Consider the following 17,589-nt stretch of genomic DNA (forward strand, 5'->3'; position numbering starts at 1 on the left):
AATGAGAAGAGGCTGAAATTGGAAAAAGAAGTCCAGGAAAAGAAGAATGAACAGAGAAGTGAGTGAAGCCCAGGCTGAAAAAGCAGGACAGCGAGGAGAATAGGACTATCAGAGAAGGAAAAGCCCGGAACTGGGATAGGAAGCAGATGGGAAGAGCTGGATAGGAAACTTTAGGCATTGGGCTAGCAGGTAGAATAGCAGATTCCCACAAAGCACCTCTCTTTCAAGAAGCTAGAGCAGCACCCAAGGTGTTTCCTTCTCATGCTCCCTTCGAGGAAGCAGGCAGCATCCTCTCCCCTGCAGCATGAGCAGGTTGTCATCTTGCCTTTGGCGAGTCAAGTGGCAGAGGCCTGTGCGGAACTGAGGGCTCCAGGTCTGCAGATGAACCGTATGGCTGCTGGCACAGCATCCCGTGGTGGGAGCCATTTGTCTGCCTTCCTGGTGGTAGGGACCTAGGAAACTCCTGTCCTTTCCTCAGGGTCTTTATACTTTCATTTTAACATCAGGTGAAGCGCTTGGGATTAAGGAGTGCTAAACTAAAGTTGCTTGTGCATCCTGTAACTTTTTTCCTGTGATGTAATTCCTCCCTCTGCCAAAACATGCTTTGCTCAATGAGAGAGAGGAGTTATGCTTATAGAATGCACTTTTTGTCTGGCGTGCTGCAGAAAAAGAAAAAATACAGTGTAAGAGTCAGAGAATTACTTGAGGAAAGTGGCTTTTAGAAGCCACAAGAACATGATCTGGTCTTCCAGGCCATCTGAGTTTGTGTGAAGTTGAACTAGTCATTTTAAGCTTTTCAGAGGCTGTCATTACCTACTGTATGTAACTCATTGGAGATGCCCAATCCTAGAGTCTGAAAGAAGAATGGTAAGAATATTGCACGTTCTGTTCTGAAAAGGAAGTTTCAGAAAAGCATCTCAAATCAAGTGCTGCTCAAATCAGCAAATACTTCTGAAATTATGCCATCTGTGCCTCAGCTCACTCACCATGTAATGGTAATAATGCTACTTCTAAAAGAAGGTTGTGGGAGATTTTGAAAATAAATTAACTTAATGTTTTGTGATGCAGTCAAGAAAAAAGAATTGGATAAGGGTGAAAGCTGGAGGAATATAAAGGAGCTGAAAGATTATACTATGAAGTAGTGTCATGCACCTACCATCTAATGCAAATGTCTGCTGTAAACAAGGAGTTCATCAACTAACAACTACAGAGAAGGAAAGATACAAAGGAAAAGAAATATCTGGGAACATTGCTTACTTGTGATAGTTGAGGCATCACTTTCATGATGTCTCTTACAGTGTGCGACCTTAAGGTCTCTTACACTGAGACCTTTTAAAAGGTCTCAGTGGCTATCAGAGAAGCACTAATGCCTTTAAGCTTTTGGGAGATCTCATCTGGACACTTGTCTATACTTCAGTGTTCACAGCAGAAAGATGAGAGCAAACTGGACAAAGGGACAGTGAGACTGTTAGCAAAGTCAAAAGAATGGGTGGCCAGAATTAAAAGGTAAAGAAGAATATATGGACTTGCAAAATGAAGACTGAGGGATGAATAAGACCGCCGTTTGTAAATACACCTGAAGGATTAACAGCAAGATGGAAACCTGATGAGATGAGGTACAGTTCTTGGCAAAACAGTCATTAGGTTTGAGATGAATGGGAATAAGTTGAGGTTGAAAATCAAATAGTTTTCTAAGAGAGCAGTGAGAGTCTTGGGCAGCATCCCAAAGGACAGAGTTGAAGACCCCTTGTTGGGCTTGGGTGAGGCTTGAATCCTTTGACAGGGGTGTAAGCAGGGCCTGGGCTCAGACTCAGGAGTCTATAGCCAGTTAAATGTGTTAACTGTAGCAGATGCTGCTTGCACACTTGGACATCCTGCCTTCAGTGTGTGTGGGTGGTTGACCTTTTCCTTCTCTCAAGTGAAATCAAGTCATTAGGAATTATCTCTAAATATTCTGGCCCCATACTTCAGAGTTTCAGCTGCTTTAATCTTGGTAAGCCTTGGGGAGCCAGCATATCTGCCCCCCAGAGTCTGGGAGCATATGAGATCTCTTTCAGATGGCTGGTTTTTAGTGTGCAGCCAAAGAGGTCTGTTCAGTGCCTGAGCATGTGTTCAAAGAAGGGGATGTATGTGCTCTCTGTTAGCATTTCCAAGATGCAGAAAAGCCTCATGTCTGTTTGTTCCAGGATATCCGTTAGTCCTGGTTTATGCAGCATTTTGGAATTTAAAAACTCTGTTGTGTAAGGGCTGAAGGAAAAAATACATAGTTGGAGTGGAAACATTGCAGTTTTCAGCCTTTGGATGGCCTCCACTTCATGTTTGTCACATGCAATTCATATCTGAAAGGAACATGTGTCACTGCTGATGTGATGTGCCATGTCATAAAAGCTTTGGTGACATTTTCTGACCTCTTAAAAACTAATGGAAGAGGTTTGCCACTTGTAAATGCCATCTGCCATGGCAAAGCAGCTTCCCAGCTCTCTAATCACATATGCCTCTTGTGAAATGCTGCATCACCTTGAAAAAAAACAGCATATTAATGGAGGAAGCTTGTCATTTCACTCATTCCCAGTTTCTTTACATAATTCATCTGTTAATTTTTTTTTGCTTATTATGAACCCTGAGGGGTGGAAGTTGCAGCAAATCCATGATAGCTTTAGGAGTTCTGTTTCATTAGAGCTGTATTTACTTTCTGATTTTTTGGTACTCTGAATTGGAACCATTCTCCCTATGATCTTAATCTTTTGCAGATACTCATGGGGTTCACAGATGGAAGTGTGAAAAGTCTGAGCTGTCTCAGGAACATGTAACAGGACTTGGGGGGTGTGTAAAAAGAGGGGAGTGTTCTTCATTAACCTGCATTTGTTCCCGTAGTTAATTATGGGAACTGAAATGTACTAATTATTTTTAATTGATTCAATTTATGTCGCACTGATAGTCTCAGATGTGGGATTAGGAGACCAAATGTTGGGTTCAGTTTTTACTGGACTGACAGCTTATATAATGGACAGTTCTGAATCAGTAGGGACAGGTTTTACAGCCTGGAAAAAAGTAAGCAAAGTGTTTTGTGCTTGGAAAAGAGAGAAGAGCACTTTATCCACTTGTCTTTTACTTTGCATAGTGCTGTTGTTGGCTGCTCTGGCTTTTGCATGTCGGTAAGACAAACTTTCTAAAGAGAGGATTTTATTGCAGGAAATGTGTCCATATTACAGGCCACATACACAGCATGCATTAATTTCTGAGTAACAATGAGCAAAAGCTGCTTCAGATGGTGCCAGGGTACAAAAACTGCATCTCTACAGACTGGTGAGAGGCAACAGATCTCCCTTCTGTCATAAACAGTGCTTTTTGTGTTTGCTGAGACGAGTGTGAGCATTGTCTAGCCCTCACAACCGGCACTGAAGAAGTTAGGTCTGCGTTTATCACTGCATTACAGGCAGGGAAGGAGGTCTGCTGAAAAACGAAGTGACAACACTAGCAAATCTGTGTAAGCAGCAAACCAAGATACCAGAAGCCCTGGCTTGCCAGCCTGTCTCATTACATCATGCCCAAGTGCCCTGGCAAGCCCTGTTCTTTTGACTGTGTTTGTCCATAGCATTGGTGACATAGCAGACTTCAATACTGATTCTAATTCTGATTTTTATACATAAGATTATAATTTCTGTGGGAGGACCTATCCTCAGGCTTCTTCTTGGTGAAAAGATCTTGTAGTTTCTTCATTGGGGTATTGAGAGGTGAGGCTAGATGTGCATGGGTGTCACAGAATGGATAAATAAAAAATATCACCCAGGGGAAAGAGAAATCAAGAAGCCTGTGAGCATCACTCTGGATGTCATGTTCTGAGGTGGCAGGAGTATGTTCCCAGTCCAGCACTTGCAAGACGAAGCCTTTACAGTGTTCTGCTCCCTCCTAGCAGACCAGATGGAAAGGTCCAACTGTGCGTGTACCACCCCAAGGGCCCTGCTCACAGATGGAGTGATGAAACCCAAAAGCTGCTGTGCAGGGGTTCAGTGGGTTTTTTGTAGCTGCTTTGCCATGTAGCCATTTCAGTCTGACCTGTTTTTATAGATCCTGATGAGGTCTGCAAAACAAACTTATTTTTAACTGCTATTCACATGATTCTTTTCTTAACATTTGTGATTTTAAGAAGCTGGTATGGGAGTTGGGTGGGATTAGTTTTCGCATTGGCTGCTCTGCAGTAATGACTTTTTTGCCTGATTTGGCCCTGAAATGGAAAGAGAGGCCATCTCTTTTTTGCAGTAGCTGCAAAGTGACAATGGTTAGATTAGCAGTTACTGCAGTCTGGTTGGTGCAGTGTAAAACTGCACTGTTTTATTGTGAAATCAGCCTATTGGTGTGGCATAGCAGCGCAGGCACCTGAAACAGAAGATATTTGAACTCCTTAGAGGATACTGTGTAGCTTTTTATCACAGCCCAGTCATAGCTGACATTTAAAATGTGCAGCAAGGAAGGGGGGAGATTAGGAGATGTCTCACTAGAGGTATTGCAGCCTATCTGGGCTTTTCAGAGCAAGAAACTGTACCCAGCTGGGTATCCCTGGCTGGTATCAAAATGCTTCCTTTGTTGTCTGCTTGAATAATAACCAGGTACACCGTGTGTGGGAAGGGATTTTCGGGGCAGAAGAACTCCTTAGCATCCAGCTAAGGGAACAGCAGGATACTGCTGTTGGGAAGGCTGCATGAGGAGCTGGGCCTGCTGCTTTCCTTCCAACTGAGCAACTTCTCTCATTTTAGGAACTTTCCGCTGTACGTTCTGTGAGACTGAAGTGGAAGAAGATGAGTCGGCAATGCCCAAAAAGGACGCAAGGACACTCGTGGCACGATTTAATGAGCAGATCGAGCCCATCTACGCGCTGCTTCGTGAGACGGAAGACGTTAACTTAGCCTATGAAATCCTGGAGCCAGAACCCACAGAGATTCCTGCCCTGAAGCAGAGGTGGGAGCGTGCCTGGTCTTTCCTCACAGCACTGCTTCCTTGTAGAGTGTTCCTCTGCTCTGCGGGGCTTTCCCAAACCTTGTGCAAGACTTGTACAGCAGCATCTATGGAAACAATTGACAGATTGTCCCAGGGATGTGTGGTTTACAAGATGACAGAGGGCTGTAACCATTTTTTACTAAACAAGGCAAATAACTGTTCTTCTGGTCAGCCCTCTGCATGTGTTTTTCAGTGAGGTGGGATGCTTGAATTGCCTGTTGCTTGCCATGCTGCAGCTGGTATGCACACCAAGCCCTTGGCCCAATAGTTAAAAAATGCAGCTGCTTGACAAAGCTCTGAAGGTGCTACCTATGCTGTCTTCTATCTCTCAAATACTTAGCTATCATCTGTTCCTTGCTCCTACCCAGCTTTTGAAATAAAGCTATCTGCAGTCCACACCTTGTATTTCAAATCCTCATATTGCAGCATTCTAGTTTGAAGACAATACTTGTAATAAGCAGTTTTTTTCTTCTGATTTTGTCCAACTTGTTACACACCTCTTCTTTTCAGAAGAAGACCATGTTGGAATCAAAAAACTCCTTTAAGTGTTCTTACCCATGATATGAATGTTTCTTTCAGAACATTCCTAGCTTTACAAAAACAGATGATGTTTAAATAATGCAAAAAGATGTGGGGAGCTGTCAGTTTTGTCAGCTGTGGTGAAATGTGATGCGCTTCTCTGTATTTAAAAAAAAATTAATTATACACATGGGGGAAAAGAACTGTACCATGAGGGGAAGCATTCCCACAGTGCCTTGGGGTGCTTGACTTTAGTTAATAGGAGAGCAAGCAAGATACTCTTTCTTTTCTCTCAGGCTAACCTTGAGAAAGAATGTTCCTCATATATTCATGCTAGACAGCTTCTAATTAATATAATAAAAATTCTTTGTCTATTCATAGTCTTTTTCTAGCCAAGAAGGTAGCTATTTTTCCTCATCATTCTGATAGAAAAACAGAAGCAATATAAAGAGCAGAAAAGATTTTTCCAAGGTCACTCAACATGTCTTTGGTGATATGGGGAATTCTTTGAAGCCTTTATACCCAAGCTGAATCATTAGACTTTGCTTTAAAATCCCTTTTCAGTAGTTTAAGTAGTAGAACTGGGATAACCCTACCAAAAAGAGAGTAATTTTTCAGTCTTCCCTTTTTGTGTACAGGAAATTATCACAGCAGAGGCCTGGTGCAGTCCCATGATTAAATAGCAGCGCCCACTCACTTGACTCTTAAATACTTAAAAAACATCGTAAATGATTAATTACTCTGTGCAAGAAATGACAAAATAAATAGGCAGCTTTTTAAATGCGTACTTGAACACAACTTGTTTCAGCACATACAGTGATTTAATTATTTATTAACTCTTATTAATTCAAAGCAGCTAATTCCATGAAAACACTGCTGTGAGATTTTTTTTAAGTGCCAAGCCTAGGTTATTTATCCTCTCTGCTTTGATGGAGTCTTGAGTGTCTGAAATTATTGACAAAACTGACAGTTGGTGATTCCAAAACAAACCAAAAAGGTCACAAAATGCCTGCATCTTCTCTTTGCAGTAACTTAGGTAACTTCACGTGTTTTCAGGAGAGTTACAGCTATGAGTGGTCCCACTGGCACTGCATAACTGTCATTCACCTGCCCTGGGAAACTGGGTTGATCTTCATTTATGTTTTCCTAAGACTGTTCATTTTCTTAATCATGGGAGAGCATGAATTAGCCCCACAGGTTTCAAAATAAACCTGCTTTACTTAAGCCCTTCTCAGTGGTTTTTGAAAAATTATGGATTTTAATAACCCTTCTATTTCCTTATGTCAAAATAGCATGATTCAATTAACAAAAATCTTCACAGAATTAATTTTCTGTGGTCATGCTGTCAAGAACCATGGGTTGTCTGTTGTGAAGTTGAAGCTCTTAAGGGCAGCACAGTGAAAATGTGTTTTATCTCAAATGTGGCAAAAAAAAGAGAGTTATCCCCATTATCCAAGACCTTTCTTAATAGTCTGGGCAGGATTGAGATGAAAATTTGAAGCTATTTGCCCACTGCACAGTGTGGTTTCTGTGGGCCATACCTCAGCTGTGTCAAGGGCTATTTATGTTGCCTTTAGAGACAGCTAAACTACTCATTAAGGGATTTCCATCGAGGTGAATAAAACAGACTAAAAGTAGCCACATCTGGGCCACTGAGCTGCCACAGTTCCTGCCTGCAGGGTGTCCATGTGAAGTCTAGAGCAAGGTAGGGGAAAAGTAGTTTGTGGATCTAAGAGAGAAAGGGATTTAGGAGGTCCCTTTATCTGCTCTGTGCTGCCTGTAAGGCAGCTCCCACACCTGGCCTTTTGTTGGTGCCTGGTCCATGGTGTCTAATCCTGTACTTTGGAACTGGTTGCTAAACAGTAAGTTCTCTTCTTGCAGAATGAAGTGTTTCCCTGCTCAGGTAGTCTTGGGGTGATGCTCACACCTACCAACAGCATCACTGAAGATAAAGAGACATCAATTGAAGCACACTTGCAAAGCTCACTGGGGTCCAAAATTAGACAGAAAGTGTCTAGATGGTTCCAGCTCAAGTGTAGGACATTGCAGTAGATGACATGAAGTAATTAGTACTGTAGGTGTCTCTTAGAAGTGTTACTTTCATTTTTGAAACGTTCCTGACGTCATGGAATAAGTGTTTTGCTGTTAAATGGTTCTGGATAGGAAAAAAGTCAATTTCAGGCACACTCACAGGGGCTTCTGTGCAGAAGTATTATTAGGTAGCTCCTGGCACTACTGAGGGTTTAGTGTCACGCTGTAGTCATGGGGAGGGAGAGCTGCATTGTGCATCCTGTGAGGAAAGTGGATTACATAAAATCGTCAGGGAAACGCTAGTTAGAGATTTCTATTGTGTGGGAAGCAGAGTGGTGCTTTTCACAGAACACACGCCTGTCTTGGAGAGCTGAAAGGTACCAACACTTGAAATAACACGTTGGGGAGAAGGTCTCTGTGTGGTTCCTTAGGTTACATAAGCAATACATGCGCATGAGCCTTCTGCCCCAAAATTCAAGGCTGCTGTGAAGCTCTCCTAGCCGAGCTGGCTGCAGGATTGCTAAGGACACCATTCGTGCTAACAAGGATGCTGTGAAGTATTTTGTTAACAGATCCCAGCCATTCCACTACTGAGAGGCTGTGAGTAGCTCTTGATCAACACTGTGGCTGAACACACTGATATTTTTTATTTGGGGAAGAGCAATGTTCACCTACATGTGTAATGCTCCCTCACTGTTTACCCCTAAAAATCCCAACAGAATTAGTTAATCAAACTAATTAAAGCGGTAATGTCCTTGCTGAACTAAAAAACCCACACATTAATCAGGTCTTCTCCAAATGCAACTTTATTTTAAGCTTCTTGGTTGGAGAAAAGGTCATTGGGTAGACAGCAGCAACTGAACCATGCTCACTGATGACAACTGTCAGCTCAGCTGGCATCCTGGTATATCCCTGATGAATTTCATCTGGACAAGAGAAGGAGTCAAGGAAGGGCTGTTCCTCATGAAAAGCTGTAGTTACCCCTGTCAATCGGATGATTGAAGTTATATGGCTGAGGGTGGGTGCAGTGTGCAGTGGATTTGTTTCTCTGAAAAGATGAAATCTCAATCTGAAGTAGAGGAACAGTCACGTTTGGTTTTTCCCACTCTACATACGTAGCAGCACAGGCCAGTGTGTATTTTAGGCTCATTGCCATCATCAGTGTGCAGAAAATATTTCACTTGATATCCTCTTTTGATCAGATCCAAGCAGGAATGTTTTTCTCCATCAGTCTTGTGAGTTAGAAGGGGCCCTGCAGGGAAATGTGCTTAGAGCAAAGGAGGGTTGGGCTTTGACTGCCATACCCTTCACATGGGTCAGCACCTTTACTTCTCCACTTTTTCCGCAGTGAAGACAGTTCTATCTCCTCCTGCACTCCATCAGTACACAAAGCTATTTGTCCAGCCCTAGTCCTCTGGTTTGAAGGTGCTCTCTCCTTCTTCTCTGCCTGGACTCCTCAGTCCTCCCAAGGCTGTGTCTGTGGATAGTATGGGTCGCCTGTATAGCACAGGAGAGGTGTCTTCTTATGTGCATTGTCACTCACAATTCAAGCAAAGGTTTGACTTGTGTTTTTCATGGTGAGTTGACTCCTTCAGGAATCCTGTTATTAATAACAGTTCACAGCTCTGAGCATGCTGAGTCCCTGGGCCTACTATCTACCTTGGTTAAACTTCCGTGCTTTTTTAATGCAGAATTTGGTTGCTGTGTGAAGGCCAAAAAGAGACTTTTTCAAATACCAGACTACTGTTTGACTGTGTTTTGCTGCTGTGGCTTCTGTTTCAGGGAATTCAGGGATTTTATGCTTGTTTTAACCTAAGTGTATTTGCATCTCTAGTGCTGCCTCTTATTTTCAGTGTCTGTGGTGGATGTTGCCATGGCCCTATGTAGGGTTTCCCCACTAGAGATCCGCAAGTTTCCCAGACCAGCAAGCTGGCACAGAAATTCCTGGTGGCACATGTTAGAACTGAGAATGAAAGTTCTCAGTGCAGATGATAACTAATCATCATTTAAGTATTTTTGTCTAAGGAGGGACTTGTTCTGAGAGCTCTGTTTTTCTCTCTTTACCTTTCATGTAGCAAGGAGCGTGCAGCTGGTGCTGGTTCAGGGGCAGCAGCTGGTCTTGCAGGTGGACACCATCGGGAAGCATGGACTACAAAGGGACCATCATACGAGGACTTGTATACCCAGAATGTTGTCATCAGCATGGAGGACCAGGAGGATCTGAACCGGTCTGCAAGTGAAGGAAAGCCAGCCAGAGAGAGACCCATTTGGCTGCGGGAGAGCACGGTGCAGGGGGCTTACGACCCTGATGAAATCAAAGATGGTAAGAAATTCACAGAGCAGAAGTACTGCTGGGCTTATACAAGGCCTTTACAGTGCTGTCAAAAACATGTTCTGCTGTGTGTGTGTGTGTGTGTGCAGCTGCTGTTCCCAACACTGGTGTGTCTGCTCCCCTCTGCTGTGCAAAGCACCTGTGTGTAGGCAGATGTAAAAATTCCTTAGATCCAGGATGGAAATCTAGGTCAGTAAAGCTGAGGAGTTGTCCATGAAATTCTGGGGGGGTTTCTAAAATGTTAAATAACTGTTGTCTTCTACCTTGAGAGTTTATTGCTTCTAGATTAAGTTCTTTCAGTTTCATCTAGAAAGGTGTCTCCCTAATAGGTCACTGCTGAAAAATAATATTTATTAATGTTCAGTGACCCTGAAGTCTACTAAATCTACCAGCACTGTTTATATACTCCCAGTCTTCTTGATAATAGTTTCTCAAAACTCGTTATATTTGAACAATACTCAGAAATACAGCTTCTGAAAGTACAGTTGGAAGGTCTGTCACCATGACAGGTGGGTCTTTATTCCCTTCTGTTTGTTTCTCATTATCTCTGCTTTTATTTTCATTCATCTGGGAGTCACGTTATCCACAGACTAATGGTCTTATAACCATTAGTAGAAACATTCTGCGTTGGTATGTGTGCTTTTTAAGCTTCCATGCCAAAACTGGAAATGGAGACCTTTTTTGATTTTTACAAGATTGAGTCAATAGATAAATTTTAGAATTATGGACTGAAACTGTTGAAACTGTTGCCCTAGCAGGAAAATATGGCAAAAGGGAATCATGTGTGTGAGTATGTGACCCTGGAACTTGTGCCATGTTCAGGGGAGGAGTGGACTACTTAGGTGTAGCAGAAGGGAAGAAAATAGATGTGATATAATGGTCACAAGATACCCAAAGAACTTGTTCACATGTAATGCCTTTCAAGTGTATTATGGATCCAAAACATTTTTCAAATAGATTAAGCAAAGTGAGATGATTGAACAACCTGCTCCTGCAGTATGTAGCAGATTTTGTTGTTACTCACCAGCCATGGTGAGTTCTCACCCCATTTTTCTGCTAGACATTCAATTCACCTGTAGTTTTAAATCAACTCCTTGAGACAACTTTTGATATACACAGCATAAATATTTCCCAAGAAGTCACTGAGGGACATGGAGGTGGAATATCTCCTTACAGGATATTGGCATCACTGCTTAACCTCCTCAGCTACTGGAGATCAAAGAGGGAGCTTGTGGAAATAGCCTGAAATTGCTGCTGCAACACATAAACAGGAAGGACAGAAACGTGGGACCATTGACAGAAAAGATTCACTGCTTGGATCTGGCAGAAACAGTTCTTGCAAGCAACATACAGCCCCTCTGAGCCACAGAGTCAGCCTTTGTGGAGCTAACTCTGGCTGTTGTCCTTTCACAGCTCTCAGTGTGATGAGCTATATTATTTCACAGAGATGCTCTCCTACAGCCTTTTCTGCTCCACAGTCACAAGCAGTGAGCTGAGCACACGACTGCCAACACAATGCCTTTATTCTTTCTTTCAGGAATTTGGCAGTGCTCTAGTATTAGTAGTTGTAGTCATCACCCATTACTACAACTTTATTTACAGTGAAAACAGAATTCTGGTGAAATTAGGTGTGGTTCTTTTGGCCTTCATTTTACCACAGGAAAGGAGTGACCACAAAGTGCCCTGGCTTTTAGTGCTAAATGCAAAACTTACTTCCTTCACATTATTTTTTAATCTCAAGTTGAAATTCGTAACCAGCACATTTCTGACTGGGGAGGGGAAAGACTTGGGACCTGCCTGCCTGGATGTGGTGCTGAAACCACGAGGGTCTGTGTCTTGGAAGAGTGGGCAAGTGGCTGCCTGTATGAAGGCAGAATGCCAAAACCTCAGCTCCAGCAATTGTTCATGGGCAACATCTTTTGGTGTAAGACAGAAAGTCTGCCACAGGGAGCCTGTCCTACTTTTTAGACTTTTTTTTTTTTTCCCCCCATATTTAATTTTTGGTTCTGTTTTTTGTTTTGTGGTGCTTTTTGAGGTCTTTTGGGTTTTTGTCCCATACTGCCTGTAGTTCTTTCAGTACTAGGTGGACTCACAGCCCTCTCACCAAAGGTAGGAAGGATTAGGAGAGGTTTTCTATGGGATGCTGCTTTTTGAGCAGAATTTTACCTTTAGAATCCATGAACTGCAGACATCCTGCCTATCAGAGCCATATTGAGCCCTCCCAGCTGTTGTTCAGCCAAGTTTTCTGAAAGAGGAGCACAGGCCAGGTGTGTCAGCTGGGACACTGTAGTCTGCTTCAGATAAGAGGTGCAGGTAGGGAGCCACAGGGACTGTCTGGGCTGTGTTTCAGCTTGGAGAGCAGGCACTGGTTAGTTCTGTGCTGTGCTGCACAGCTGGGCTGCAGGCTGTCAGCTGCATCTGCTCCATGCCATCACCATCTTCCTGTAAGGAGCTTTTCCCCTTTCTGCCTGGTATAGGTGCACCTCTGAGCTCACTAGGCATGGCTGCTCTAAATGTTGCTTTATAACACATGATTTCCACGTATTCTTTGTCTGCCTGGATCCATTTCTTCTCTGTGTTCATCCTTGCAGGCAGGGAGCTCAGCAGGATAGGACCTGGGCTTGGGGTCTGTATTTTAAGGATTGCTTTGCTTTCTGCTTCACTGTAGTGCCTGAGTAGGACACCTCCCTGGGGAAGTCTTTTCTAGGTGCCTGCCCATCATGCATTTGTTGTCTTCACTTGCAGTGTGCTCCTGGTCAAGGCTTCCAGCTGGGAGCCATGGTGACTCTAGGCCCCCCGGCTCCTAGGAAATGTCAGTACTTGCTCTGCCATTATGAGACATAACTGTCTCAGAATTTCAAGGGAGAGGAGGAGTTGGTATAGAGAAAGGGTGTGACTTTTCCAACTGAGCTCAGTGGCAGTAATTAATGAAGGTTAAGAAAGCTTTCAGGTCCGTCACACAGATGTCTGTGAGGAAATGCTCATTCCCTCGTGTCCCTTTGCAGGGGGCCGGGATCTGAATGCGTTCCAGGAGCGTGAGGAGAGCCGGGCAGCCCTGGATGACAATGAGGAGGTGATGCGTGCCCTGCTCATCCACGAGAAGAAGACGCCTTCTGCTTCCACTGTCACCGTCAGCGGTGCCGCTCCTCTCTCTGGCGGCAACGCGAGCGACTCCGAGAGCGAAACGAGTGAGTCGGAGGAGGAGTCCCCTCCCCACCCTGCCGCCACAGCCACCACAACGTATGGGCTGGAGGAGGAGGAGGAGGATGAAGAGTTTGAGGTGGTGGCAGAAGACCCCACTGTCACAGTGGCTGGGCGCCCGCACTCTTACAGCCAAGTGAGCCAGCGCCCTGAGCTGGTGGCCCAGATGACACCGGAGGAAAAAGAGGTTTACATAGCCATGGGGCAACGCATGTTTGAAGACATGTTTGATTAACTGGTCCCTGCTGGGGCGTTTTTTCAAAGTTGACTTTTTAAGGCAGAGACTCTTTAGCAGAACAGAAGACTGGAGCACATCTTCCCTCTCTGTGCACAAGCAGGGTAACTGCAGCTCAGCACTGCTAATCTCAGGCATCTTGCTCGCCAGAGCAGGGGAGCAGCAGAGCTGCATGTGCCAAAACACATAGGGGAGGACGAGTCTCAGAAGTGAGGATGCTTGCACGGTAAAAACCTGCTTCAGGGTGCCCTGCACAGGCCCTGCTTTAACCTTCTCCAAGGCCCTAGCAGTTCTTTCTCCCAATGGCTTTAATTGATTTTTGTTGCAGATCCCAGTGATGTCCTCATCCCTGCTCTCAGGGGACATAAGGGCTCCATAGTCTGAGCAGAGTGCTCTGCAGAGGAGGGCATATGTAACATACAGCTGCTGGTGCTCAGCAAGGGGAGAGAAGAGGGAAGTATTTGTCTCCTGATGATAAGCTCAGACAGGGCTTGTAGCTGACCCTCTGCCAGAAGCCAATGGCCACCAGAGTGGCTCTTTCTAAGCAGGCCTGTAGGCTGCAACATTTTCTTGCTCCAGTTCACTTCCTACTGGGACTCAGCACCTCAAGGTCAGGTGTAACTTGAAACAGTGAAAGCCTTGGCAAGCACATGCAGTCAGTCACTTCTTGTCAGTGTAACAAATGCCCTCCATGGATCTGAGCTGCCTGTGCTCTGACTTGCCAGGAGAAACCTTCATTTTCCAATATTGCTGCCTGTTGCTTCTGCCTAACCCTGTCCATGAAGACATGCAGACAGTTCACAGTGGTCAGAGCTGCTGTCCAGCAGTGCCAGAGAAGTAGCATAACTAAGTTTTATTTGCAATCTCACTAGGGCTATATGATTTTAAGAGGAATTATACAATTTTGAATTCTGCTTGGCACACTCTTTTCCACAGAAAGACATTTATCAGTGCCTATAGAGCAATATAATGTTTTTAATGTTTTTCTCTTTCAATTGAAAATGTTGCTTTTTTAAAATTGTTCTGTTTTCCTACACAGTGCTACAATAAAACAAAATTATAAAAGAGTTCTGTGTTCCAGAGAGTAGGGGCAGCATTATGTGCTGTTCCACTTACATGGGCGGTACAAATTTGCTGCTCACTGAGGCTGTAAATCTCTTTTATACTAACTATGCTTTCTATGTTCTGCTAACCTTGTAATGCCTCCTTTGTGGTTTGATTTTCAGCTTCTCAATACTCTGAATCCCCTCCTTTTTAAATAGTGTTTTGAATTTTCTTTTAAGTAATTTTAAAGAGGAATAAATAAACAGAAACTTCTCCCCTTTATCATGTTTCAGTTTGTCTTGTGCCTAGTTGGGAATATTGTTTGCTTATCATTTTGATTTATTGGATTCAAGAAGAAAAAAACAATTTGAGGTCTCCTTTGAGAGGACCATTTGAAATCCCACTGCACATTGTTTTTCCTTAGCAGAGGTTCCTTGAATGCCTCCTGAAATCTCCTGCATTTCCAGGATGACTGTTTCATTACATCGGTGCTATGTAAAATACAGAGGCTGCTTTTGATCACCACTTCCATTTCTTTCCTCCTTCCTCAAGGGAAGCATAGGCTGATGGTAGAGGACTTGCAGACATCGTACTGCTGGTTAAAATGGTGTTCTTGTGTAGACAGGCTTCCAAGATCTTGTATCGAGCTTCTAGATATCAAGTCATAGAGCTGATAAGTCAGATTCAGTGATCAGCTACCAGAAAAAAACGTACTGTACCCATTCTGTCTAGATTTAATCTGTCTGAATTCAATATTATCACTGGAGAAAAGCAGGTAGATTTACAAGGAGCCAAAAGCAGAAACTGAGAACTAATCCTGAATACAGAAAACTGCTCATACTCTGAACTCACCAGGACTGTATACTGAGTTTTCAGTTTGCAAAATCAAGCTGTAAGTTAAGAGGAAGTGAAGAAATACCCAGCATAAACATCTATAAAGTAGTGGATTTCTTAATAAATACATTTAACTGTGGTTTGTGCAGCGGTTGCAGTTTTTGTCATTCAGCAAGGCACATCCTGCACATGGGGAAATCAGAGCAGTGTTGTGGGGTTTGCCTTCCATCTCTCATCCACCACAGGATGCAGCCCTCGGGAGGACTAGAAAGATCAAAGGTGCATGAGCAGATGCCATTGTTTCCTGCCCTCTCCAACAGTTCTGGCATTAGAAAGGGTGGCTGCTCTGCTCTGTTCAGCTAGTTTGGGCTCTGGAAGGACAGCCATACACTGCTGCTTCCCTGTCATGACAATCAAGCTTGAATGAACAGAACACCCAGTTGATAGTGCCCTCTTCCTGCAGCTGAACAGGGCTCTGCACGCATGGCAGAAGGGAAAAACAGCTTCTGCAAGCAAAGCCAGGCACTGCCAGCAAGTTGGTGATAATGTAAGGGATAAAGCCATTAATTCTGAGGAAGGCCCAGCCATTTCCCCTGCCTGCTGGACCACGTGTGCTGCATTAACGCTAACCCAATAATGCTGTCAAGCTTTCCTGGGTAGATGTTCTGTCTAACTCCAAACCAGTTTCTGCATCTGCTTCTGACATAAAGTGCATTTTATTCGATAAGTGATACCTGAGGATTCAAGAAGCATTTGGACAACACTCTCAGGCGTATGGTGTGACAGTTGGGCGTGTCCTGTGCAGGGCCAGGAGCTGGACTTGGATGATGCTTGTGGGTCCCTTCCAACTCAGAGTATTCCATGGTTCTGTGGATGTACATGAGGGCAGGGCACTGGAGCTCCCTCTAGAAAGAAGTGTTTTTCAGGCTGCTTGTGCTCTTCTTCCCAATGGTCAGAGGTGCCTCTCCCAGCTGGGTGAGAGCTGCCTTTGTTTCTGCTACCACTGCAGGTCAAGAAAACTGCATCTTTACTTAAGTTATGTGCTCCCTGGCCCAGGTACAGACCAGGCCAGAGCAGATTAGCCAAGCTGTTGATGGAGGGAATGTGCACTGTCAACCCTGAAGAACAGAAGCATTACAATCTTTTCTGCTAAGCTTCCAAAAATTGGCTTAATCCATCCAACTCTTCCTGTACTGCTGCCTCCTTCAGACTTGGATTAAACCGGCTTCTCTGTGAGAGTCAAGGGATTTGAAGATCCCTTGGAGGAATCCTAGAGGGCAGAAAAATAGCATCAGCTCTTTCCTGAGACATCTGAGGAGCTGTCCCTCGGTGATGCCTGCAGCGCCAGGACATGCTGTGAAGTTTAAGAGGGCCTGGCAGGGGAAGCAGCCTGCTGTGCTTGGGTCTCTGTCTCCCACTGAGCCTCCCTGGGAGGAGAGAGAAAATAGTCTCAGGAATCAAATGCAAGACAAAGCCTTCATGGAAACAGAAAGGTTATGATGAGGTGGAAGGACATGTTGACAGCAGGGCGAGCCAGCGGGCTGTCCAGGGGCGGGCTGCAGGGGCAAAGCAGCAGCAGCCTCAGTTCTCTGGTGTGTGTCAGCATAAACAAGGGAGTTTTTGGGCCCTGTCCTTTGGAGCAGGGGCATGTCACACAGTGCTCCAGGTTATTGCTCTGAGCTGTCCAGGACTGGTACTGCTTTGTCCCACTGGAAGCCTTGGGCTAGGTAACCATGCCCCAGGCTTGTTTACAGGAGGCTTGGGAATATTGATCTGAGCATGGACAGCCAAGGATCCCTAAACAATCACAATAGTTTAAAGGTATTGACTGTGAGACAAGACTCCTCCAGCAGCAAAAGAGCTGGGGCTGAAGAGTAGCTTCTCTCTGCTGAGCTGCTTCCAGAATAATGATCAATATTTACAAAGTCCTAGGAGATCATCACTCGTGCAGCCTTGATAGGAGGTGTAGCCAGATACTTGAATCTGTTTAAGATGTGAATCCACAGAGAGTCTTGGAGAGGCCACTGCTAAAAGGAGTGGCAGCCCAAAGCGTGGGGAGCAATGTCTTGAGTGCTGGTGCTCTTGGAAAGCTGCCTGCCTGTCTGCTAGCAAGCAGAGAGCAGAGTACCAGCAGCACCAGACTGTTCGGGACTATAGTCCTGTCCCTGTGGCAGAGCTATTTTATCTCTCTTTCAAACTTACCCAGGGAAATCTGGGCTTTTGCCTGTTTGGGATACCTAAATGAGCTGCCAGAAAGCAGTTTCTTATTTACCAGCATTTAGATTGAGAGAGAGAGAGAGAGAATGAGCCTAATTTATATTCAAACAAAAATCAGACTTTGGAAGCACCTGGTACCTCATTAAAAAACATAAGAACAGTGAGTATTAGTTCAACCATC

General features: G+C 44.3%; 1 protein-coding gene across 2 annotated transcripts in view; it reads left to right on the forward strand.

Annotated features, from left to right (window-relative positions):
- Positions 1-14,639, forward strand: part of GTF2E1 (general transcription factor IIE subunit 1) — a 49,274-nt gene extending 34,635 nt beyond the window's left edge. For both annotated transcript variants that reach the window (XM_085572303.1, XM_021548974.4), the window contains exons 3-5: positions 4,755-4,956; positions 9,621-9,868; positions 12,883-14,639. In XM_085572303.1, the coding sequence (XP_085428429.1) occupies positions 4,755-4,956; positions 9,621-9,868; positions 12,883-13,313 (881 nt within the window). In that variant the 3' untranslated portion in view covers positions 13,314-14,639. The remainder of the gene's footprint in view (positions 1-4,754; positions 4,957-9,620; positions 9,869-12,882) is intronic.
- Positions 14,640-17,589: the final 2,950 nt, after the last annotated feature.

The sequence above is a fragment of the Lonchura striata genome, chromosome 1 (assembly GCF_050655825.1).
Source record: "Lonchura striata isolate lonStrDom1 chromosome 1, ASM5065582v1, whole genome shotgun sequence".
In the NCBI taxonomy this organism is placed as follows: domain Eukaryota; kingdom Metazoa; phylum Chordata; class Aves; order Passeriformes; family Estrildidae; genus Lonchura; species Lonchura striata.